Genomic DNA, 26,666 nt, shown 5'->3' with positions numbered 1-26,666 from the left:
TAGCAACAAAAAGACACGACTAATACTCCTCACTCATCTCCATTCACACGGATAAGGAGAGCCACTAGTTCGACTGGGACAACACCAGGATCCTAGGACAGGCCAAACAGAGACAAGCATGGGAATTCCTAGAGGCCTGGTTCTCCACTAAGAAGGCCATCAACAAACACATAGAACTAGACCCGAAATATATACCATAGTGAAGGAAAACCGGAAATGAGGTCATCAAATCCAACGGATACCAGAGTTTAAATAACAGGCGGGAAAACACAACAGTGCTTCATCAGAGGCTGCACTGATGATGTTACCCAGCATGGTAATGAAACGTCTGTCAACTAACGAACCAGCTCAGACAGCAAACCAACCACAGCATCCACAACCCGAGCTACAGATCTACTGGGGAATATTGTGCATGTTTAAAATCTGAAATAAAAGTTAAAAGTGTTGGAAACATGAATCACACAGCATCTTGACAGAGAGTCAGAGTTAAATTTCAAGTGGCTGACCATTCGTCAAAACTAGTGAAACTTTTGGCAAATTCCCTCCCAACAGATGCTGCCTGGCCTCCTGACTGTGGCCACCACTTTCTGCTTTCATTGTCTGAAGCAGCAGTATTTAGTTTTGGACTTCTAGGTAGCAGTGAGAGTTGCTTCGTCTGTCCCCTCAAGCAGTTGCTTGTATGTCACTGGATAGCATTCTCATTGATGAGTCAGGTGGTCATCTTTCTACTCTCAAGACACTCCCAGTGCCTGTACTGAGGGCAGGTTGCATTGTTGAAAGTGTCTTGACTGTTAAATATACCTTGTCTGATCCCTCAGACAGGGGAGTGTGATCCTGCAGCTATTATTTTGAAAACAACATGGGGACCTTGCCAATGTTACAGGCCAATGTGTGGCTGTCTGAAACAGACAGTCATGTTCGCTGGGACCTTGCTGTGTGCAAACATGACTGCCTTGTTTTCTGACATAACAGCTTCAGATATGACTATTTTCTCACAAAAAATTTGTTAGAGCACTAGAATAACCTGGACAGGAGGACTTGCAATCTGACATTTGGTTGTGGGGTCTGCCATCGATAATGGGTAGAAGACCATAAGACACAGGAGCAGAAGTAGGCAATGGACTATTGGTATTATTATTGGTTTATTAACCTAGAGACCCAGGAAATATTTTGGGCACCCGAGTTCAAATCTCACCATGGCAGACAGTGGAATTTTAATTCATTAAAATATGGAATTAAGAGTCTAATGATGACTCAGAATCCATCTTCAATGTAAGGAAAAACCCATCTGTTTCACTGATGACCTTTAGGGAAAGAAACCTTCTTTACCTGGTCTGGCCTACATTTGACTCCAGATCCACAGCAATGTGGTTAACTCTTGACTGTGCTCTGGGATGGGCAATAAATCCTGGGTTAGCCAGTGACACCCTCATCCCATGACAGAATAAAACAGGCCATTCAGACCATTGAGTCTGTCCTACTGTTTACGGTGATCATGGTTGATCAGATAATCCTCAAGTCCATTTTGCTGCCCCATGCCGCATAAGATTCCCTTATTGATTAATAATCTGCCTATCTCGCCTTGAAAACGTTTAATGATCCAGCCTCAGCAGACCTCTGGTAAATAATTTTACAGATTCACTAATGCAGAGAAAGAAATTCCTCCTCATCTGTCTTAAATGCAAGGCTCCCTATTCTAAGATGATGCCATCCGGTCCCAGACTCTGCCAAAAGGGGAAACAACCTTTCTGCAATCTCTGGTTTGTTTCACAGGATGGGTGGGCCATAGTCCCAGGGTTTCTCCATCATTCTGTCACATTACTCGGCCACAAAATCTGCCTCTCCTTTGCCATGTTTTACTCCCTGTTGCTCTGCTATAACAATCGCCTCGACTCATCCTTAAAATTCCTTTACTAGTTCTGTGGCCGCCACCTTTTGCCTTGTATCATTATATGTTATATCATTTAATTGCTGCTTTCTCCACCAAAATTTCAGGCCTTCCTTTAATGTTCTTGAAATGCATACACCCTCCTTTCTTCTGACTTTGTACTCGCTGAAAAGCTGTTCATTTTGCAGATTCAGATGACAGGACATCAAGTTCAAAAGCCAATAGCTTACCCAGAGGGTGATGTCAAAGCTGCCGAGCGTTTAATTCACCTTGCTTTTTAATCAAATTCACTCCAATCGTAAAAGGGAGGAAGATTTTTTTTTGGTGTGTTTAAACTCAGCAATGTTGTTCTGACTTGCTAACTGAAAAGATGACGTAAGCAGAGTCAACAGAAACTTTTTACGATAGCCATGGACAAAGATATTGGAATGAAGTTCTGGGCTCTGGGGAACAGTAGGCAAAGGCATGAGGACAGTTCGGTAAGGACAATGAATGTTGGCCGTGACAGGGACGCCCACATGCTGTGAAAGAATTAACATAAAGACAGCTCGTCCTATGTTGTAGGATACTGTGAATTTGTTATTCTTCTTGTGTTTCACAACTGAGATCCAACCTATCTGGGCTGCATGCCTACACATGCCTGAGAGGTGCTGGCAGCACTGCCTTCATATAGTAGTCTGCCTGGTGCAATGTAAACATTTTTACCTCAAGTGATAGGTGAGATTCAAAAAGGCAGAAATTGCTGGAGAAACTCAGCAGATCCGGTCACATCTGCAATGAGAAAAAACAGCATTAATGTTTTTTTTGAGCCCAGCGACCCTTCTTCAGTTCTGAAGGTGGTTTACCGGATTCGAAATGTCAACAGTACTCTCTGCTTTTGATTGTTTCAGATCTCCAGCTCGGTTTTGTTTTATTGATGCTAAAAGGTTTTGAATCATCAGACTTCCAAAACATTTTGAAATCAGGAAGAAGAGATAGTAAGAACTGCAGATGCTGGAGATAACACAGTGTGAAGCTGGAGGAACACAGCAGACCTGGCAGCAGAGGAGCAGGAAAGTTGACATTTTGGGTCGGGACCTTTATTCGGAATTTCTCTGAATTCAGGAAGAATACTGGTTTAACTAGAACAATAATCTGCTTTGTCCGTGTGGAAATTAGAGAAATTGCGATTGTGTTCATTGCAGCGGAGAAAGTTGGAAGGAAATTTAATGGAGGTATCAAAGTCAAGAACATGGAGGATAAATAAAGAGAAGCTGTCAGATCAGTAACCAGAGCAGACAAGTAGAAAGGTAATTGGCGAAAGAACCAGGACGGAATGGAGGAGAATTACTGCTCTAAACAGTAATTTCTGGTGAGCTGAAACACACCGCCAAATATTAAATGCAGATTCAACAGCATGTCACAAAAAAGGACTTGGATAAATATTCAGTAGGTATTACATTACAAGCAGTTCAGAGAAGGTTCATCCAACTCATTCTTGTAATGGAAAGGTTGGACAGGCTGGGCCTTTATCCATTGAGAGTCATAGGTTAAGATTAAGAGGCTTCCCTTTTAAGATAGAAATTAGAGAGGGTTTTTTTTCCTTAGTGTGGCTAGTCTGTGGAATTCTCTTCCCAAAAAACAATGGAGGTTAGGTCATTGAATTTATCCAAAGCAGAGTTGGATAGATTTTTGATATTGAAATGTGTTAAGGGTTATGACAGGAGTGGGGCAGACTGGAAAGCAGGGTTGAGACCAGAACCAGATCATCCAAGATGCTATTAATTGGCAGAGCGAGCTCAATGGGCCAAATGGCCTACAGCTGCTCCTAAATCCCATGTTTCTGGGAAGGAAAGAGTTAGAGGCATACGGGAAGAAAGCAGGGTTGGGAGCAGGGTAGATCTTCCAAAGAGCCAAGAGGGAGAGTGGACAGAATCACAACAGAGAAAGACCCAACTAGTCAAGCTGTCATAGTTAGCTTAGTCATTAAGTGAAATCTTTTCTTCTGTTCATTCTAAAGCTGATATTACATGAGAAGGATAAAGCTAACCGCATGATATGGAATCATCCCACTGCTGCCAGTACTCTTTAAACCCACCTGGCATTGCTCTGGTAAACACAAGAGACTTACACTTTGCAAGTTTCACCGAGTTCAGCCTTCTGTCTGCCAAACTGAATCCAAATTTAGTTTTAATTAATTTACAGGGAGTTGGCATCACTGTCTAGGCAGCATTTATTGCCCATCCTTAGTTGCCCAGACAGCAGTTAAGAGTCAAACACATTGCTGTGGATCTCTAGTCACTTGTCAGCAAAATCAGGTATGGAGAGCAGTTTCCTTCCCTAAAAGACATTAGAAAACCAGCTGGGTTTTTCCTGACAATTGACAATAGTTTCATGGTCATCAGATTCAAGATTCCACCATCTGCCATGGTAGGATTTGAACCTGGGTCTTAGAACATTACCTCTGCCTCTAGATTAATAGCTCCAGTAATAATATCATTAAGCCATTGCCTCCACGATATCTTGTGTTGCAAGGTTGAAAAATGACTGCATTCGTTAGGAGATGCACAAAATATTTTCTTTAAAAAAAGTTGAACTGTGGGAAAATAGCCCTGATTTCAGTGGAGCAAACAAAGGATCTAACTGCATTAACATGAAAAAAAACCCCAAAGACACTATACAGAGTGTTCCCAATCAAAATTTAAAGCTTAGACACTCAAGACATTATTACAGCAGGTGGCTGCAAGCTTGGTTAAAGAGGTTTATAAGAGTGTATTAAGATGACGAAAGTCAGATAGACACCCCGAGTGATTTAGGGAGGAAACCATAGAGCTCAGAACCTTGACAGCTGACAGCACAGCCAATGATAGTGAACAATTAAAATCACTGATGCTTAAATGTCTGGAATAAAAGACCTTGCAGAGTTTTGCAGCTGAAGGAAATTACAGAGGTGCAACGGTGTAAGGATATGAAAAGGGTGAGAGATTTTTTTTTTTCCCGAAACAAGAAGGTATTATTTAACCAGAAGCTAATGTAAATCTCTGAGCTTTGGACCACCTCACAGCATAAATAAGAATGGAGCCAGATAAGGTCAGTTTCACCGAGCTGGAAACAAGGGGAGAAGAATTTGGGGTGAATGGCTGATAGTAGATGGAGAAGGATAAGGAGGGATTGTTCAACTTCTTTCCGAAACTTGGCATGTTATTTTTGATATTAATAACAGATTGAAAGAAAAGGGGAAAAAAAATTCACAAAAAAAAGGACAGCAAGAGTAAAGATTTATTTACTGAGACTGAATGGGAATAATTTTCAAAATGTCCATATTTTGGCTTACTGCCAGAGAAGAACAAAAATTAGCAAAATATTACCCACTGCAGAGAACTCATAAATATTGCACAGTCCATTGTTAAGAAATCTCGATGCAAATGCATGCACAACAGTCATTTGGAAACAATTGCTTGCTGGAACAAAGAGACCCGGGTCAGCCAACAGCCAATGTTAAGCATGCACGACTGGTCGCAATGGGTCATGTACACAGAATACCAACGAGGTAATGTAGCATGCTGAAGACCAGTTGAAAGATAATTAACATCAGACTCAAACTGATTTGACTAACTCTTGGTTTACAACGTACGACTCATCACCATTTCCTGAAAGGAGGTTGTTTCTCACCTCGGTCGGTTTGAGAGAAGGACCCAGTTGTAACTCAGAACGTAATGTATTAATGAAATATTTCAAGGTAGATAGTGACATTGTATTAAAATTGCTGGATTAGTAATCCTGACAACCAAGCTAAAATGGTCTGAAACGCAGGATCCACAGTAGCTAGCGGAATGTAAAATTCCGTTAACAATTCTGGATTTGAAAACTGGTATCAGTGCCAATTGTAACAAAAAAAATCTAACTGGTTTACTAATGCCCTTTCTGGGAGGAAATACGCCAACCTCACCCAGTCTGTCCTAGACGTGACTTAAGATCCACAGTAAAGTGGTTAAACTTGAACCAACCTTTGACCCAGATCATCAAGTCGCTCAGTTCAAGGCCAAATCAGCGATGGGCAATAAATGGCAGGGACACCCACATTCCATGAAATAACCTTGTAAAACATACAAGTCAGCTGGTGTGACAAGTACCACCACTCTATTGTCTTCATGTTGTACTGGTTCTTGACTGTGGAAGAGACACCACTATATAAAAGGTAATCATCATACATGTTGCTTGGTCCAATGATGCCTATGGTAATGGCACTGTTCAGGCAGCAAGGATATTTTAAAGAGCAATAGGGGGCATTGCAAAAACCAGAAAAGTCAGACACTGCATCTCTTTATACCGATTTCCGGTTGCCCCACATTTGGGAAAAGATATTTATGTACAGATTTTGCCACCAACATGCCCAGATTCATTTAAGTTAAAATGTACCCAGAAAGATATTATTATTGGTAGTGGGATTAGAATTTGCATTGAATCTGGATTCATAGTTCAGTAAATTAACCACTGGGTTGCAGTACTCTCTGCCTACTTCTAAGCGATTCCCATGGTAGGAGAGCCTTCTGCTCTTTGGAGGACAGAGATAAAGTGTGGCCTATGCTTCAGGCACTGTGAAATGGAGCTTCTGTATGAATTGTCACCCGTCATACAGGGAGGGAATGCAAATTTGAAGAAAAAAAAACAAACCTTGCTTGAATTGTATGAGGTCATTGGAAAAGTAGAACTTGGATGTTTTTAATTCCTGGATTTTTTTTATAACTACGTCAGCCTGTGTTTTCCAGACGGTTAAGCTTTGTAAACACAATCAGCATGAACTTCTGTTGAATTGAGGGAGCTGAGTCTCGCAAAGTGATTGTGGTACATGCAGTTTCCGGTTTTATAAGTATTCATTGATGCAGCATTGACCTTTCCACTGCATTTTCTGCTTCTCCAATGGAGAGGTGATGCCTAGTGGTATGATTGCTAGACTAATTATGTTCTGGGCACCTGGTTGAAATCTTGCCATAGTGGAATTTGAATTCAATTTTTAAAAAATCCGGAATTAAAGAGTCCAGTGATGACTACGAAACCATGGCTGATTGTCGGGAAAATCCACCTAGTTCTCTAATGTTCTTCAGGGAAGGAAATCCGCTGTCCTCACCTGCACTGGCCTACATGTGACTGCAGACCCACAACAAAAGGTGAGTGACCCTCAACTACCTTCTGAAATGGCCTAGCAAGCCATTTGATCAAGGGCAGCTAGAGACTGGCAATAAATGCTGATCAGCCAGCAATGCCCACATACCCAGAGTGAATTAAATAAAAACAAATTCTGCTTTCTCATGCATCCTTGATTCTCATTGCATTTCATTGGCATTTGTCCATTATGCTTTCTAATGTCTTGGTTTCTTTCTGCAGCTCTTTTTTCCATGTTTTGTCTTCACAGTTCCAGCACTTTTGTTTTCATTTTATATCTGATGGACTAATACCTAAATCTTTTATTCTGAACAGTTCATGAGATATCTTCACTCACGTTGTCTGTGGGAAAAGACCCTGGCAAGTGATGTTTAAATGTCAACTTGGGTCTAGGTAATGGTCTTCATGAAACTTGCAGAGACAGGCACTTATAAACCAAGTATCACTTTGCAGCATTTAATGGGAAGATTTTATATTGATCCAAAAGCTTATAGTTAAGTATCAGAATTTGGTCTCAAAACACAGAGGTTTGGTTTAAACATTTGTATCAGCTTGATTACTGTAGGCAGTAATGAGTTTGAATTCTGATGCCTGCAGAAAAAGTCACCAGCCTCTCTCACTTCTCTACAACTACATCATTGCCAATGCTAACTCCCAACACGTTTGTCCAGTAATGCATTGCACAAGAGTGATGTTGCGTGACAGCAACATGAATATCATGTGCTTCCGTCATTTTATTTATTTTTAATAATAATTTGGCTACTCTCTTATCCCCGATCACTCGGAATTGAAGGCCACAGGACCATTCAGAGCTGGCACTGAGAGACTCAGCCAACCACTGTTGAGGCTGCTATCTATATCTGTGTCACAATGACCTTGCATGATTAAGTATGGCCACTTTAATCAAAGACTTGCATGTTAAACATTGAAGATGGGTATTCTGGGCAAGATCAGACACTCAACAATAAATATAAACATTACTTCACTAACAAATCCAACAGGAACTCATGAGACACTTGTTTATGTTCAGCTGCAATCCAATTAAATGGGAAAAAAAAAACAGAGTCTCAGTGTTGAATAGGCCCCTCCTGTTCTTAAACTCTGAATTTTGTTAGATAGCAATTGACCTGAATATCATTCCTGGCTCTCACTTTAACGATCATGTAGAGAGCAGAATGGGTAACAGAAACAGACAGTCTAACCTGCTAACTCAACATCTATACTTACAAATGGGTCCTATTAAATCTAAGTTTCCCTTCTCTAACCCCGCCGAAATCACGCTTACCTTCGATGCTGAGCTCAAAGCAGACATGGCAAAAAGAAAGCAGCTCCTTTGCAGTCTCAAGTTTACAGACACTGCAGATATCGTCATCGTTTAGGTCAATATTAACAAACTGCTCCTCGTTCATATTGAGTCTGAAAACAGCAAACAAAAAAAAGTCATGACAGATCAATCAGAAGAGAATGATCATCCAAAGACAACTGTAATTGTGGATTAGAAACAGGGCCTGTTGGCAAGACCACAGTGAGATTCAAAGGATATTGTATTTCACGAGTCATTTAAAAAATGTCGCCAGGAAGTGCCCTGGTGAGCAGGGCTGGCGGAGTACTGTGCTGTAATACAAGTGCCAGCAGACATAACAAACTTGAATTTATTTAGCTCTTTCAACACCAAGACATCCACAACGTTTTGGGGCCATAAGACCATAAAACGTAGCAGAAGGTGGCCATTCAACCCATCAAATTCGCTCCACCATTAATAAGATCATGACTGATGTATTCATCCTCAACTTCACTTTCTTGCCTTTCCCCACAATCCTCAATTGCATTACTGATTTTAAAAATCTGTCTCAGCCTTAAATATACTCCACGAACTAACTTCAACAGGCCTCAGTGGTAAAAAAATAATTGCACAGAATCATTATGCTCAGAAGAAGCTCTACCTCATATCCATTTTAAATGTGCCACCACTTATTCGGAGATGATGCCCTCCAGCCCTAGACTCTCCCATGGGAGAAAAGACTCTTCCACAAATACTCTATAAAGTGCTCTTTTGAGAAGATCACAAATGGAAGACTGAGAAGGTTAAAGCGCACAGAATTCAGAGAAACTTGGTGAGACAGAGATAGATCAGAATCTGGTTTAGTAATAGGACACAAAGGGTAGAGGTAGAAAGCTGTTTGAGTGACTGGAGACCAGTGTCCAGCAGTGTACCATAACAATCAGTAGTGGGATTCTTACTGTTTGTTATATACATAAAGGATGAAAATAGATAAAAATGTTAGGGGAATGTTAAGCAAGTTTGAAGACAACGCTTAGATTGGTAGGGCCGTTCATAGTGAAGATGGTTGCAGGTTACAGGAAGATACAGCTGGATTGGTCAGATGGGCAGAGGAGTTGTGGACAGTATTTAACAATAAGAAGTGTGAGGTGATGCACTTTGAAAAAAAGCAACAAGATGAGGAGGTATTTAATGAATAGTAGGACACTTGGTAGTGCAAAGGAAGAGGGATCTTGGGGTAATTATTCACAGATCCCCAAAGTCAGCAGAGCATGTGAATATGATGGTTAAGACAACATAAGGGACACTTGCTTTCATCAGTTGCAGGATAGAGTATGAGAGCAAGGAGGTAATACTGGAGTTGTACAGAGCAGTGGTTATGCCACAGCTGGAGTACTGTGTGCAGTTCTGGTCACCTCACTACAGGAAGGACATCATAACACTATAGTGGGTACAGAGGAGGTTCACCAGGATATTGCCTGGGATGGAGAAATTGAGCTATAAGGAGTGACTAGGTAGGCTTGGATTGTTTTCTTCAGAGCAGTGAAGACTGAGGGGGGGAACTTGATTGAGGTGTATAAGATTATGAGGGGTACGGTGAATAGACAGCAGCTGTTCCCCTTGCTTGAGGAGTCAATCAATCACAAGAGGGCATAGTTTTACGGTAAGGGGCAGGAGCTTCAGAGGGGATTTGGGAAAAAGCTTTTTCACTCAGCAGGTGGCAGGAATCTGGAATGCACTGCCTGGGAAGGCAGTGGAGACCTGAAACCTTATGACGTTTAAAAAAAAATTTGCATGAGCATTTTAAATACCATAACATTCAAGGGTATGGGACAAATGTTGGAAATTGGGATCTGCACGTCTTTTGTAGTAGTTCTGTCAGTGTAGAACTGAGCAGTCATTAAATGTTAACAGGAGGAAATGTGACAGCCAATTTCACACAGCAAGCTTACAATGACAGTGTTGAGGGAAGACATGGACCTCAGCACTAATTTTCATCTGAAAGATGGAACCTATGACAGTGTATGATTCCATCAACACCACATTGGACATTGCCCTAGATTACACCTTCAAGATTCTGCAGTGGAAATTTCTCTCTCCGAGGACAGAACAGTGTTAGAGATCAGGTTAGATACCAGGTATCTTCGGAGCAAACTCATCTTAATTCCAGCATTTGCAATTAGCATCCCTGGGATTTGGAAGAAAGAGGATCTGTGCTTTAAAAAAAAAGCAGGCTTGAACTCTGTATCACTGTTCCCCTGCTCTTTAAAAAAAAAGATACTGAGGAACAGTCAGAGGCTTAGCTACAACATGCTACCACCTCACTGTGAGCTAATTTGCCAACATTGCAAATATCCATCTGTGAATCCAGGCAATGTAGTCAATATTCTGCCATAGCGATAGAAACATTCGCTTGTAAAAAGTACTTCAGTCACCAATAAGACAGTGCCTTCATTTCTGGAATCAACCTAGTGAATCTTCTCTGGACTGCTCCCAATGCCTGTGTATCTTTCCTGAAATAAAAAAGAGCCTAAAACTGTTCATTGTATTCCAGTTGTTGTCCGACTAGTGTTTCACATAATTTTAACAAAACCTTCTTACTTTTGTATTTCATTATTTTTGAGATAAGATGAGCCAGTGAAGTACATTTTGGTTCTTTTCTAGAAAACAGAAGACCAAAGAGAAACCAAATGGGTGAATGAAACAAAGAACTGTGGATGCTGGAAGTCAAACAAAACCAGAAATTGCTGGAGAGACCCAACAGGTCTGGAAGTATCTGTGGAGAGACAAACAGTAATAATATTTCAGTTCCAGTTCTGAAAAAGGGTCACTGGACTTGAAACGTTGCGGAGTTTCTCCAAAAGAACTGTGGATGCTAGAAATAAAAAAAAACAAATTTCTGAAAAATCTCAGCAAGTCTGGCAGCATCAGTAGAGAGAAATCAGGGTTAACATTTGGGGCCAGTGATCCTGAGTTTCTCCAACAATTTCTGGCTTTGTTTCAGTACCAAATGGAGGTCTATAAAATTATGGAAGAGTTAAAGAGGTAGAAGGAGAGAAATCACTTCCACTTATAGAGCGAATGATTCACTAAGGGCCACCAATACAAATCCTGTCACCTACAAATCCAAATTCAGGAAGTCAGGAGAAAGTTTTTCACTAGAGACAGATACTATGCTCAGAGCAGCTGCAAGCTGTCCGAGGTCTTTCTGTCGAAGTTAAATAGGGATCCATTCCGTTATCAGAACACCCTGGCGCCTCAAATAGACGTAAATATAATCTTACACAAGAAAGATATGCTTCTGGTTCGTTTATTGGATAGAGTCCGACTCCAATGTCTGGTTTGTTTTCTTCATTTGCTACTGTTCAGAATGTGCCTGTGTGCACATGTGCGTATATTTATACTTTTATGAATGAACTATATTTTTGAAAATAAAACAAAAGAGACAGACACTACCACATGCAGCTGAGGCAAATAACGGATGCATTTTGGAAGGAGCTTTTCTTTTCTTTATTTATTAATCGGATGAGGGAGTCGCTGGCTAGGCAACATTTATTGCCTAATTGCCCAGAGGTTGAGAGTCAACCACATTTCCCTAAAGGACATCAGTGAACCAGACAGGTTTTTCCCAGCCATCAACAGTGGATTCATGGTCATCATTAGATCCTTAATTCCAGATATTTTATTGAATTCAAATTCCACCATCTGCCATGGCGGGATTCGAACTCGGGTCCCCAGAACATTATCTGGGTCTCTGGATTAACAGTCCAGCGATAATACCACTAGGCCATCGCCTCCCCACAGTTTAACAAGTGCGAAGGAGAAATGAATAGAAGAATATTCTGGTAGCTACAGGGAGAGGGTGGTGGCGGCAGCAGCTAGGAAAGATAGCAAAATGAGTGGGATGAGATTCCCGTGGAGCGTAAGCACCGTTATAGTCCAGCTGGGCTAAATGTTCTGTTGCTGTGCTATAGATCCAAGGTAGCAGTGAGGAGAAAGAAAATGGGATGGCAAGCATCCAACAGGTAAGAAGGACATTTTTCCCCCCTCCAAAACGTGAAGCTTGACATGAATGGGCGAGAGTTGCGGATTAAATTGAGAGCAATCAAGGCACTTTCAACATCACCATATAAAAACACATTGTACTTCAATCTCGTATTTGAGCAAACTCTGCTCCAATTGGTAATTAGTTTGGAATTTGTTTGAAAAGAACATACAAAGATTAACTAAAACAAATGTCAGAGTGTTTGGCAAACTGCCAAAACCAGCAGCATCTGCTTTGAACAACACCAATTTTTAACATTAGCATTATTGAGTCCACTAGTTTATGGGGACTGTAGGTTAAACTCAGTCTCCATTGACAGGACCTCCCAATTTTAAACAGCTTTTTGGAGTTCACATTCATCATTCTGTGACGAAGATTAAATTTTTTTTTATATTTCAAGAGAGTGCCAAGACATATGGTTCTGAATCTCAAGATATCCGACAATGCTTTACCTTCAGCAAATCAGGCATTGAAGTGCAGTCACTGTCATGTGGGAACAAGCAGTGAGCAATATTTACATAGTGTGAACTCCCATATCTACCTACAAGATGAAAGGCAAATTAACCCAATCATTAGTGACGTCAGTTAAGCAGGAACTGTTGTCTCAGCTTTTATCGAACAGCAGAGGATCTTCTGCTTCTCCCTCCACAGCAGACATGACTGGATCCTTAGTCTGACATCAGGACCAAAGTAAATTCCCTCACAGCTTCAAGGTGCCAGCTGAGTTAATGTAGATGTGGTTGCAGCAGTCCTGACTGTGTACTTAGAACAAAAAGTCTATTGTTTAACACCAAGTTACTGACTACCTCACTCAAAACAGGCTGTAATGACACGACAAAGTGGAACTTGTATTTACATAGTGTCTTTCACATCCTCATGATGTCACAAAGACCGACTAGAGGTCTAGGGAAATGCCAGTTCTTTGAAAAATAGAGCTGAGCAATTTTTTATTTAAAATGTCTATCAAAGAGGACATTTGAAAAGATGTGTTATATGGACACAGAGGGAATATGCTTGTGTTGGGCTTAATCAGTATAAAAGGAAAGATTGAAAAAAGAAGGCAGTCGTGTTGCACCTGGAACAAATGGGAACACTCAGTTAAGTGAGTAAACTGTACAGATTTTGATATTTCAACTCATCAGCTTCAACTCTTCGCCCCATTCCCACCGTCTGTTGTTATATCGGCCTGGTGTTCCAGCACTAAGAATGCACACTGCCCAAAGTAGAAGAAAATCTAAAAGATCTTTCACACCAGTTCAAGGAAGAGCTGAGCAAAACTTCTGCACACTTATTATGTTTCACTGTGCCACATGCATGGTGGCTCAGTGGTTAACACTGCTGCCTCACAGCACCAGGGACCCGGGTTCAATTCCAGCCTCGGGTGACTGTCTGTGTGGAGTCTGCACACACTCTCCGTGTCTGCGTGGGTTTCCTTCAGGTGCTCCGGTTTCCTCCCACAGTCCAAAGATGTGCAGACTAGGTGGATGCTAAATTGTCCATAGTGTCCAGTGATGTGCAGGCTAGTTGGGTTAGCCATGGGAAATGCTGAGTCACAGGGATGGGGGTCTGGATAGGATGCTCTTCAGAGGGGCGGTATGGACTTGATGGGCCAAATGGCTTGTTTTCTGAACTATCAGCAGTTTAACTTTTTTTTTGGGGGTTGGGGGAACGAATACAGAAAGACATTGGGCCGGGAAATGAGTGAGCAGATTGGGTGTGTGAGAGAGAGAGAGAGAGAGGGGCAGAGAGAGAGAGAGAGCGCACAAGAGAAATTCAACATGTGTTGAGCCACACTGGAGCACTACAGTAGGACTGTGACAGAAGTGTTAGCATGGGAATAGGGGCTCATTTTTATTCTGACATTCTGCAAACTGGTGACTCCGTCTGCACTTAACCTCTGTAATGTAGTGCTGGTAAATCACAGTTTCACCTGGAAGGTGTGTCTGAGGCCTTGGATAATGAGTCGGGAGTAGGTAAACGGGCAGGTGTTGCACCATCTGTGATAGCATGGGAAGGTGTTGTAGGGATGTACTGAAAGTGGAGGAATGATCCAGGATGTCCCAGAAGAAGCAAGCTGACAAGATAATAATGACCAAGGAATTGAAGACAGTGGAGTTGATTCTATCATCCTCACTAGGCCACACAACTGAAACGCTCAATTTCAGTCCCTGTGGAGGATGTGACTGATTGACACTAGTCAGAGTGCCAGGCTGTTCACAGTGCCGGGATAAGTGACTTTCATTTTAAACCTGAATAGCCTTTTGAAAACAATGTGTTGGAAATAAAGAAACTATTGGGAGCTATATGATGAAAATTCAGCACATGCTTTTTTAACCGTATGCTTTCCAAATTGCTAAGTCTCTCAGACGGCACGGGTAATTTGCAGACATAATTATTCAGTACATGTATTAAATTCGCATCTCCACAGCAAAAAAAAAGAAACTTTAAAATAGGTCTAACTTTGAATTACAGCATTGTGTTTTTTTTTTAAAATCTATAATTCAGACAGTAAAGTAACCTTTAAAATGGGGGCCGGTTAGCTCAGTTGACTGGATGGCTGGTTTGTAATGAAAAGTGATGTCAACAGCATGGGTTCAATTTCCACACTGGCTGAGGTTACCAGGAATGACACTCCTTTACAACCACACTTCTCGCCTGAAGCAGTGACACTCAAGCTAAATCACCACCAGTCTTCTCTCTTTTGAGAGAGAGCAGCCCTATGGTCCCGAGCGACTTCCATGACATTACTATCTTCAAATCAAACTATAACTTTAGACAATTAATACATTATGGCTATTGAATCTGGTGGTAAAATTATAGCTACTAATATCAATTCAGAATAACATGTCATCTCAGCTACATCACAAACAAAAAAATTGCAACCATAACATCTTGTCCCTTGAAGGAAAGCTAACATTTATTACAGTGGCCTACAGTGGCCGAGCATACACTGCGTCTACACCAACAAACAAGTTTACTTAGTATAACAATACTTTCATTAATTTAATCATTTGAAACAGGGAGGCACAAAGAACATAATAAAAACCGTAGTGCTTACTTTTCTTCACTTTTTTGTGTTTTTTTTCCAAAAAAGTTTCTCTTACGTTAATGTGATCCTATATGAAAAATTGAAGAGCATGAATGAGATGTTAAAGAACCACATGTGGCTCTGCACAATACAACCCCTGTTATATTGGGCTCTGGGTACCTGAAATTGGGTAGTTCACTGCCATTAAACCTCTTTTAATGTTTCAAATAACAATTAAACTGATTAGACAGCCCCTGGTGGGAAGAACAAAATCAAAAGGTCAGTGGAAGCTGAATCTAAGAGCCTGCCCAATTGTCAGTGACACAGGATAAACCACTAATGAGTTTCAACATGAACAGGCATCCGTCTTAAATGAAAGGGCGCAGTCCATTGCATGATAGAATTAAGAATTACAAATTAGCTTGGATCCAGATAGTTATAATTGTGCCTGAGGTGACACATCCGTCTCAAATGTCACCTCATGCTAGACTGCCCGATGTTCCAAAGACCAGGTTACTTGGATGGAGCTAAAGTAATTTCAACAATGAACTTTTTCAGAGCCATCAGTTTATACATCAAGCCTCCATAAGAGCATCGCATGGTCTTCCGCAAATAAAATACCTGTACTTTTTTTTAATTGTTTGTTTATGGGCACGGATGTACAGCTGTGGCTAGACTAGGCCAGCATTTATTGCCCATCCTTAATTGCTCAGACTGCAGTTAAGAGTCAACCACATTGCTGTGGGTCTGGAGTCCCATGTAGGCCAGACCAGTTTCCCTCCCTAAAGGGACATTACTGAACCAGATGGGTTTTACTGACAATCAGCAACAGATTCATGGTCATCATCAGACTCTCAATTCCAGGATTGTTTTTTATTGAATTCAAATTCCTCCATCTGCCATGGTGAGATTTGAACCCAGGTCCCTGAACATTAATTGAGTCTCTGGATTAACAGTCCAGCCATAACACCGTTAGGCCATTGCCTGTCCTCCACTGTACGCAGTGTTTCAAGGTGCCCAAAGCCTATAGGGCCCCGGCCTTGGGAAATACCAGGTGTAGCTCACCGAGATTGAATATTAAAAGGACATTCCAGCGCAGTGGGAGATTGAGCCACGTCACAGAAGCCTACAGTCTAGACGGAAAACACATGGCCTGTCATGTGTCTGTGGGGTTTTTTTTGGGGAAGAGGTATTGAATTATTCTCATTGCACTATACCCTTTCCCCTCACTCAGCACTTTTTCCCCTTTTGAAATGCATATAATACATATCCAATTTCTTTTTGCAAACTATTCTTAGATCTGCTTTCATCATTTTCAGGCAATTACTACAATCATAACTCATTGCCAAAAAAAAATCCTAATCTCTTCATACGATTCCTTGCCAGCAAAAGAAAAGCTTTATCCCCCGGTTCCCAACTCTATGGTCAGTGTAAAGTGTTTTCAAACAGCCTTTGGCTTAGCCTTGGTCTGCGCCTTTGATAATATCTGCCTCTGCACAATATGTCATGCCTATTGCTTGAAAGTTGTATGAAAATAGCTACAGATCTGAAATACTGATTGGTCAAACCTCAAGTTCAGACTTAAAGACAGCTATAAAACAGAAACAGAATAAAGAAAAATACATCATTGGCCTGCTGTATTCTCCCCATTCAAAAACGTCACCTGTTCTCACTTGTTATGCAGATCAACAACAGCCTGCAGCTTAATAGCACCAGCAAGGCATTAGTACAATTCAAGTCACTGCAAAGGAACATAGCACAAAATCTGACACCAAACCACAAAAACATGACGGTCAGTTGCGAAATCTTGATTGAAAAGTTTGTTGGAGGAGTCTAAATAAAAAGGGAGTTTATGCAGGGAATCAGCTGAAGGGACCAGTGGTAGAGCAATAAATATCAGGAGTGGGCAAGACAGCTGAACTGAAAGTGCTCAGGGATTTCCGAAGGTTGTAAGGATGGGGAGGAAACAGAGATAGCAAAGAGAGACACCAAGGATGAGAATTTTAGAGTTGACATGTTGCTAGCTGGTAAGTCAGCAAGGCAGTGACTTGCCCACCCACAATAAATGCTCGCCTAGCCAGCAACACCCACATCCTGTTAATGAATATTTTTAAAAAATGGAATTACATTTGTATGAGCAAAAAGTGTCCCGATTTAAGAACCTCTAACTGACGAAAGCGATCTCATACAAGGGTGTAATTTTAAAGACCTGACGTATGAACATTTCCTGTCCTTACAAACAGCTCCTTTACACTGTCCTGCATTGTGTTCTGACTTGTGAACATCAGCTTGCAAGCTGACTCCAAACCAGACCTATTTGTAACCTACAGATTGCCTGTACTCTGCCATTCAATTAGATCGTGGTTGACCTGCATTTCAATTCCTTCTACCCAATTTGTCTCAATTTACATGAATGATTTGTTATTAGTACAGGTGCTGGAGTATGGTGACTTAAACACATTTCACTTTTTTTTGTAAAAATACAAGTGGCTCATGATGGATTGATTAGCAAGGTTAGATCACACAGAATACAGAGAAAACTAGCTATTTGGATACAAAACTGGCTCAAAGGTAGGAGACAGAGGGTGGTGGTGGAGGGTTGCTACTGAGGCTGGAGGCCTCTGACCAGCAATGTGCCACAAGCATCGGTGCTGGGTCCACTGCTTTTTGTCATTTATATAAATGATTTGGATGTGAACATAGGAGGTACAGTTAAGTAAGTCTGCAGATGACACTAAAATAGGAGGAGCAGTGGACAGCAAAGAACGTTACCTCAGAGTAATCTTGATCAGATGGGCATATGCGCCAAGGAGTGGCAGATGGGGTTCAATTTCGATAAATGTGAGACGCTGCATTTTGGAAAGGCAAATCAGGACAGGACTTATACAATTAATGTTAAGGTCCTGGGGATGTTGCTGAACAAAGAAACCTTGGCGTGCAGGTTCATAGTTCCTTGAAAAAGGAGTCCCAGGTAGATAGGATAGTGACGAAGGCATTTGATATGTTTGCCTTTATTGGTCAGTGCATTGAGTACAGGAGTTTGGAGGTCACGTTGTGGCTGTACAGGTCATTGGTTAAGCCACTTTTGTAATACTGCATGCAATTCTTGTCTCCCTCCTACAGGAAGGATGTTGTGAAACCTGTAAGGGCTTAGAAAAGATTTACAAGCATGTTGCCGGGGTTGGAGGGTTTGGGCTAAGGGAGACACTGAATAGGCTGGGGCTATTTTCCCTGGAGCATCAGAGGCTGAGGGGTGACCTTACAGAGATGTATAAAATGATGAGGGGCATAGATAGGGTAAATAGAAAAGTTCTTTTCCCCATGGTGGGTGAGTCCAAAACTAGAAGGGATAGATTTAAGGTGAGAGGGGAAAGATATAAAAGTGACCTAAGGGGCAACTTGTTCACACAGAGGGTGGTGCATGTATGGAATGAGGTGCCAGAGGAAGCAATGGTACAATTACAACATTTAAGAGGCATCTGGATGGAGAGAAATAGGAAGGGTTTCAAGGGATATGGGCCAAATGCTAGCAATGGGACTGGCTTTATATAGGATATTTGACCAACATGGACAAGTTGGATCGAAGGTTATCCAATGCTCAATGGACTTGCACAACAAAAAGGTGGCAGTCTAGTTTGGAAATTGTCAGCTGACCCAGGAGATAAATAGCTATTGAGAACAATAGTCCCTGATTTCCTCTAACATCCAAATGAAGGGATTATTTCTGAATGGCCTAGTTCCAGTTTTAAGGAACTATGTTTATAAAATGGTGATCGAGAAATAAGATCTTGAATTACTAACCGAATTCTGCAACACAGGCAGGATAGGGTGCTGCACACAGCTGGGAACAAAAAACTTCTGATGCCACCTACCTCAGTACAGAACAAGAGTCTGACAGTTGCGGCATACAATTCCAGCAAACTAGACTGGTTACACCAGAAACAGCCACCCGGCTTTCAGACAATCACAGGACATCCTAATAGCTACACTGCTCCGCTACAAGTTGTTTTGATGCCCTTGATTTGGTTGTTCACACAGCCTGTCTGTGTAATGGCCTGTGGAACTCAGCACAACACCTCCCAGCCTACCCAAAGTCCCTCAGTGTGCCCATGACACGGCTCGCCAAGATCTGTGACATAGCCACAAAGTGGACAAGAAGCATGCAGTAAAACAAACAAATGAACCCACAGGGGAGAAACAGATAAGTCGCACATGGTTTAAAATATTTGCTCCAACACAAGGGAGATGGCGGCCTAGCAGTATTATCACTGGACAGTTAATCCAGAGTTGCAGGTAATGTTCTGGAGACCTGGGTTTGAATCCTGCCATGATAGATGGTGGAATGTGAATTTAATTAAAAAAAAAGTCTGGAATTAATAGTCTAATAGTGACCATATGAACCCATTGTCGATTGTTGGAAAAACTCATCTTGTTCACTAATGCCCTTTATGTAAGGAAACTACCATCTTTACCTGGTCTGGCCTACATGTATATGCCTCCAAACTAGTTGACTCTTAACTGATGAGCAATAAGTGCTGGTCTAACCAGCAATGCTCACATCCCCTGAATGAGAAAACAAGCTGAACCCTGTGTTTTTTGGAACCTGTTCCAAATTCCAAAACCTCCCGACTGTTCTCCCTCCCTGCATCCCATCCCCAAGCCTGCCAGCGGAAGAAGATATTATATAAAAGCACCATTCACAACCTCAGGGCCTCAAAGCTGCTTTTCGCTCCTGTGACCTATCCTGGGTCATTTGCTGCATTAAAAGGAAATGATACCAACGCTAATTGGTGTTACATTGGTTGGTAGTAGCTGAACTAGATGGCCTGGTACAGCCTCTGTGCACAGAGATATAACAGTCATCAGAAACTCTCCACGCCCGAGGTCATCCACTTGGTCCAACAATAAACCCTTTCTTCAAAAACAAACTTCAAACATTTTGAAACAAAGTGCTGGAAACACACAACTGGCCCATTAGCATCTAGAAGCTTTGTTCAAATAAGCACGCAGCTTTTTCCTCTTGAAAGAACAAACAGTCTCAGGGCAACTGACTGTACCCTGCAACTCCTAGCTGTTAGTTCTACAATCGATCTTGTAACACCTCGCCTCATGCTGCCTGTGAAAAACCTAGACGTGAAAACTGCATTCCAAACATTTCTCGCCAGATATAAACTTTTAGATTTGCCAGTCCTGACTTGTAAATGAAATCCCTTGCTATAAGTCAAGATTGCCAAGACAAAGTACCTCATCTCTGTCAGTAAGTAGCCAAGATTGAAAACTGACCTTGGGGCCCCTTTCAGGTTTATACAGTTTCACACCAGTCACTGTCTCGAGTGCTGCGTGACCTCACCCCCATCCCCCACACACACAGACAGACACACACACGACCCATGTACCATACTGATGTCAAAATTAGTAGCAGTTTGATGAATTCCATCTCCCCCACCCACACTGAATCACCTCCTCCATCTGTAATATTTCCTTTATTTCTGTTACTTAAAGAAGTGCACACAGCACCTTAGCTGTCCCCAACAATGTGAACCTGATTACTATTCCATTTCACAGTAAAGACTGTCCAGGCACTCGCTGCTTGTGTTAAAACCTAACCTTGTTCATTAACTTCAAAAAGCTACACACCGAGTGCTTTATATGCTTGAGCTGCAAACACCAAGTTTCTGGCTGCTGCCAACTCTATTATAAAGTTGCTTTGGGTTTATTAGTGGACTGAATAGCTGCATGAATTAAATGGTGCTTTAAGGCTCAGTGTGCCACAGACGCCCTTGCCAGTTTTGTTCATCAAATACACATTGCAGCTTTTAGTATTTGCCACAGAAGGGCAGAGAACAAGAGCACCCCCCCCATCCACCCCCAAAAAAATCTTGGGACATCCAAGTTATGGAGTTTCAGAATAGGGAGAGAAAGTTAAGAGCACAATTTCAATGACTTGCTCAAAATAAAGATGCATTTTAATAGGAATGAAGAGAAACCGTAGCCATTGACAAGTGGTTCATAGCTAGCGAAAACAGATTTAAAGACAATTGGCAAAAATAAAAACTGGAGATTTATGTTGGGGGTTGCATGTGGAGATGTAGATTCATACACGTATATATAAAAAATGCAAGAAATTAAAGATCTAGAACCTACTACTTTGAAAATATTGTTAGAGGATGAAGGTACATATAAGTGATCTTGCTGTACATTGTGGTCAACCTGCATTTCTTCTACTACGTTGTTGGGCCCAAGGATCCTTTGCTTTATGGTAACTGTTCCAATGTTTATTGTCACTCTGTTGCTCTGGGTAATTATTTGCCACCTTCTTGATGCCAATTTTCGTTCCTTGCCCTGTCCCATTATCACCCAGTTTTCCCTTTTGAAGTTACCTTCTAAGCCAATCATAGAGCTACGGTTCTATTCCTTGGCTGCATCATCTCTGCCATCACACAACTATTTTCCCCCCCAACAACCCCCATCACCCTGCCAGCTTTGTACTCATTCAAAACTGTTAATCCGATACCTTTCAGTTATGCAGAAAGGCCACTGCCCTGATGTCTCTCTCCACACATCTTGCCTAAAGTGCTGAGAATTTCTAATCTATCACAACAGAAGCAAATGACTGAATGCTGGGTATCTGAAATGACAACAGAAAGTGGAGAAACCTGGCAGGTTTGACTGCACTAGTGGGAAAGAGAAACAGTTAAGTCTTCGAGCCTAGTACGAATCTTCTTCAGAGGAGGCGATAGCCTCGTGGTATTATGGCTCGAATGTTAATCCAAATGATGTTCTCAGGATACGGGTTCAAATCTCCCCAAAGCAGATGGTGGAATTTGAATTCAGTAAAAAATCTGGAATTAAGAGTCTAACGTTGATGCTGAAACTGTTGCTGATTGTTTGGGGAAACCCATCTGGTTCACTAATGTCCCTTTAGGGAGGGAAACTGTCGTCCTTACCTTGTCTGCCATATATGAGACTCCAGACTCCAGACTCCCAGCAATGTGGTTGACTCTTAATTGTCCTCTGGGCAGTGAGGGATGAGCAAGAAATGCTGGCCCAGCCAGAGACACCCACACCCCATGAATGACTTATAAAAAACTGACAATACTTTATGGTTTTTGAGCAAACACAGAGCAGCCCAATTTTGCACCAGCCAGTGGTACATATGGATGATGTGATCTTCCTTTCATAAAAATGTATAGGGAGAGAAGGAATGGTAGGAAATGGAGCGAACCCTTAAAATTCAAGTAGAAAGGCAGTCAACCCATTACAGTACATTCGAAACAAATCCTATTAATTTATTCCATCCCAAGGCCTTACACGTTCCTCCACTTTACATATTTAAGCTCTTTCCCTCAGAAGCAGCAATGCCATTGTGTTAATCACTGTGGCAAATCTCTCCACACTGAATCCTGTCTGAAGAATTTTCTGACAACCTTTTGGACAAGGATTTTAAACAGATTATCTCACTGGCCAGAGGAAATAATCCTTCCCTGCTCACTGTACCAAGATAATCACCAGCAATCTTCTTTGCTCCAGTAAGAACAGCACCAGTATTCCCCCATAATTACCATTTCCCTTCTCATCATCCCCAGCAATTCATGCTGCAAATCCTGTGGTGCTGATGACCTTTCTTGTAATTAAGTACACACAACTCCACCCGCACATTGCCAGCTGCAATAGTAGTAAAAGCTTGAGATCCAACAGCAATTACAACCAACAGGCAGATATTTGCCTAACCCAAAGTCAAAAGTTATTCTATATACACTCACATAATGCAGGGAAACATGCTTCACATACACACTTAATTCAAACATCCAACCACCATTCAACAACACCAAGAAACTAAAATAGAAACACAATCAAAGGAAAAATCACAAGCAATCCACCATTTATCTCACCATTATGCCAAGAAACACAAAAAAGATTGAAACTCTCGTGTGTGATGATGTGAACATCGTAGTCAAATGCCTAACAACATTATTGGTTTGCTACCTAGAAATATAATCTTGTCACACTTGGATTTCCAATTCACCATGTGTGGTGGCATGCTGGGCATCTCTGACTAAACACAACACTCACTGTCGTCCAAGAACCAAGTTAGATGTTCTGTTACACATCAGGGGCAGAGAAGTACCCTTCAGTTTCCATCAGCAGGTTTCACATGTTTTGATATGACACCCTGTATAAATGGGAGTTCTTTAACTCAAACCAGACATCAACAAATCATAAATCATCTGCACAACCAAAGTACACCAGAAACTGTTGACACACTGTTTAGCTTTCAAAAAAGATCACAAACAAAATTTTATTTTAGCGAAATTCCTTCAGGTTGACCAATTTTAATGGATAGCTTTCTGTAACCAATGAGAATGGGATGAGTGAGTGAATTACATTCTGCACCGGGAAGAAATAAACTCAGTGGAATATGACAGTTGGGCTCTTTCTAAAGCCAAGCTCACGAGGAAGGAAAGTAAACTAAAGAGAGAAACCTACAGCTGCGGCTTAATTTATACAAACATAAAACACATGACAACAAAGGAGGCCACGCAATCCTCATGCCCACGTCTGCCCTTTGACTAAGTTGATTAACTCGTCCCACTCTTCTCCTCTTTCCCCAAAACCTTGGGACTTCCTCCTTTTGAAGTAAACTTTCAGTGTTTCCAACTGTTAGGCTTTTTCCAGATAGCCAGCAGCTACAGCATGGTTTCTTGGAAGAGCAGGGCTGTGTGGGTCAGCTCAGTCACTGAATTGTCATAGATTAGCTTTGTTTTGGTGAGCAAGATAGGTGGGGAAAGAAGACAGGAAGGGTGGGGGAAGGAGGACGCAACTAAAAAGCATGCAACAGATTCAGAATTGGAGCACATTAGCAACACTATCAAAAAAAAAAATCAACAAGAAATAAAACATAGGCTTGAAATTAAAGCATGCCTTTCACAAATTCAGGGGCAGCTCAGTGGTTAGCACTGCTGCCTCACACCTCCAGGGGCCCAAGTTCAATTCCACCCTTGGGTGACTGTGCGTGGAGTTTTATATTCTCCCTGTATCTGTGTGGGTTTCCTCCCACAATCCAAAGATATTCAGGTTAGGGGGATTGGCCATGCTAAATTGCCCATAGCGTCCAGGGGTATGTATGCTATCCGGATTAGCCATCGGAAATGCAGGGATAGAATGATGGGTGGGTATGGGTGGGATGCACTTTGGAGGGGCAGTGTGGACTTGACGGCCTGCTTCCACATTGTCAGCATTCTAGGATTCCACATCGATAATCATTCGCAGCCACCTTTGAAACAAAGCCACTGTGGTAATGCATGGGACACAGAATTCAATCTGCTGTGGCAAGATCCCATAGTAATAAAATCATATTATCTAGTAATTTGCAATGATAAATGTCAGCCCAAGTTATCGATAGAAAGAACTCTCCTCCTGGTTAAATAGTTCTACAACACAGACACACACTTACATCTATACAGAGACGCATTTGCGCGTGTAAACATACTTAATGTGGTTTGCCACATAACTGGGGGTTCAGTCCAAACTTGGGGGGGGGGGAAGGGGGGAGAGAAAGTGAGCGAGCTCTTAAGTCGAGGAGACAACGTCCCCGAGAGGCCATCATATTTACTCCATTATTATGTACACAGTCCCACAGGTAGATATTACCCTCCGCAACAAGAGGCCAATCAATCTTGAAGCGGGGCTCGACCGAGTACCGAAACGAGTCAGTCAAGGCCCGTCAATGAAGTTCCCTTGTTAAAATGTTTTAATCAGACCGACCGAAATCTCCATCACCCTGTGGTCATCGTTCTCTCTCCCTACCTCCCCTCCTCTCCCCACTTTACTGCCTCAGGAAGGCTTTCCCCTACTCACTTTGCTGGTGGTAGCGGCTCTGCGATAGCCCAGGGTTACACAGTATCTCCCTCTGATACAACGTGTCCTCCTCTCCGTTACACTATTATCTCCCTCTGATACAATGTATCAACTCCTCACTGCGATACTCCGCGTTCCACTAGAGAACCCCCCGACAACCCGAAGGTGTAAACAACAGCGCATACAGCAAAGGGATGTCAAATACATCCTTCGCATCATCCACAAAACAACAAGATCTCACCCCAACACATCACAACATAGGATACATTACAGAGAAATTATTAATGATTACAAGCTTATTTTCCAAAAAGCCGTTGAGCTAACAGGTAAAAAATTACTTCTAACCGCATAATCCCCCCTCCTCCGCAATTTAATTTGGTTACATCCAACGCGTCATGTTTCATTCTGGACTATACCATAATGCTTCAGTTTCAGAGAGTGGATAATAAATTATAAAACTGAAAATTTAAAATGATTGAAAATGTAAAGAAGTGATTTATCTTTGCACTACTTTACGTATATATAGTCTGTCAAAATGTCAAGGTTAGCATGCAAATTATATGGCGTTATTTAATAAAATCATCCCAATTTTCACTCTCCTCCCCGTCTTTGTGTGGTGTATTCCTAGCACTGCCCCGCTCCTTACTGCCCCCTGCTGCTGACTCGCTGCCAGCGCAGCTTCTCCCCAGCTGTTGGGAAATTCCTGCTGCTCGGAGCATGTTCCAGTAATTGAAGAACTGTACTGCATCGGATCGAAACAGAACCTGGGGATTTCCCGACCTGAAATCGGGTCAAAACATGTTTTTACGCTAACTGCTCCGGAATTTCCTAGAATGTACATATCAACTAACTGCAGTAGTAGAACACTCAGCGCCTCTGCTTCACCCTTCAATAATATCGCATTATAACATTGTACATTCCTGCCTATCTCCTAATAACATTTCACCACTGTCCCCTCCCCCTTGCTTATCCAGGATTTATCTTTCCCTTGAACATATTCAAATGTTTTGCTTCCACCACTTTTCAGCAAGTGAGTTCCAAAGACTCATGACCCTCTGTGACAGGACAAAATCTCTCAACTTTCTTAAACGGACGATCCCCTAACTTTTAACAGTGACCTCTTGTTGTAGATTCTCCCATTATTAGCGAACATCCTCTTCACATCTGACCCATCAAGATATGGAATATTTTATACTTTAAGCAAAACGCATAAAGGTGGGTAAATCCCTGGGACCTGATCAGGTGTATCCTAGAACCCTGTGGGAAGCGAGGGAAGAGATTGCTGGGCCCCTTGCTGAGATATTTATATAATCGACAGGTGGTTGGCTACTGTGCTGCTACTATTTAAGAAAGGTGATACGGAAAAGCGAGGGAACTATAGACCAGCGATAGCAAGGTGTAGAGCTGGATGAATACAGCAGGC

General features: G+C 41.8%; 1 protein-coding gene across 1 annotated transcript in view; it reads right to left on the bottom strand.

Annotated features, from left to right (window-relative positions):
- Nucleotides 1–25,476, bottom strand: part of c11h21orf91 (chromosome 11 C21orf91 homolog) — a 47,308-nt gene extending 21,832 nt beyond the window's left edge. The window contains exons 1-2 of the mRNA XM_020511041.2: nucleotides 25,244–25,476; nucleotides 8,316–8,446 (exon numbers count right to left, since the gene is read on the bottom strand). Coding sequence (XP_020366630.1) covers nucleotides 8,316–8,439 — 124 coding nt within the window. The 5' untranslated portion in view covers nucleotides 8,440–8,446; nucleotides 25,244–25,476. The remainder of the gene's footprint in view (nucleotides 1–8,315; nucleotides 8,447–25,243) is intronic.
- Between the last annotated feature and the right edge of the window lie 1,190 nt (nucleotides 25,477–26,666).

Source organism: Rhincodon typus, chromosome 11 (assembly GCF_021869965.1).
Source record: "Rhincodon typus isolate 14 chromosome 11, sRhiTyp1.1, whole genome shotgun sequence".
Classification (NCBI taxonomy): Eukaryota; Metazoa; Chordata; class Chondrichthyes; order Orectolobiformes; family Rhincodontidae; genus Rhincodon; species Rhincodon typus.
Note: the sequence above shows the minus strand (reverse complement) of the source record. Positions and strands in the feature narration are given on the sequence as shown.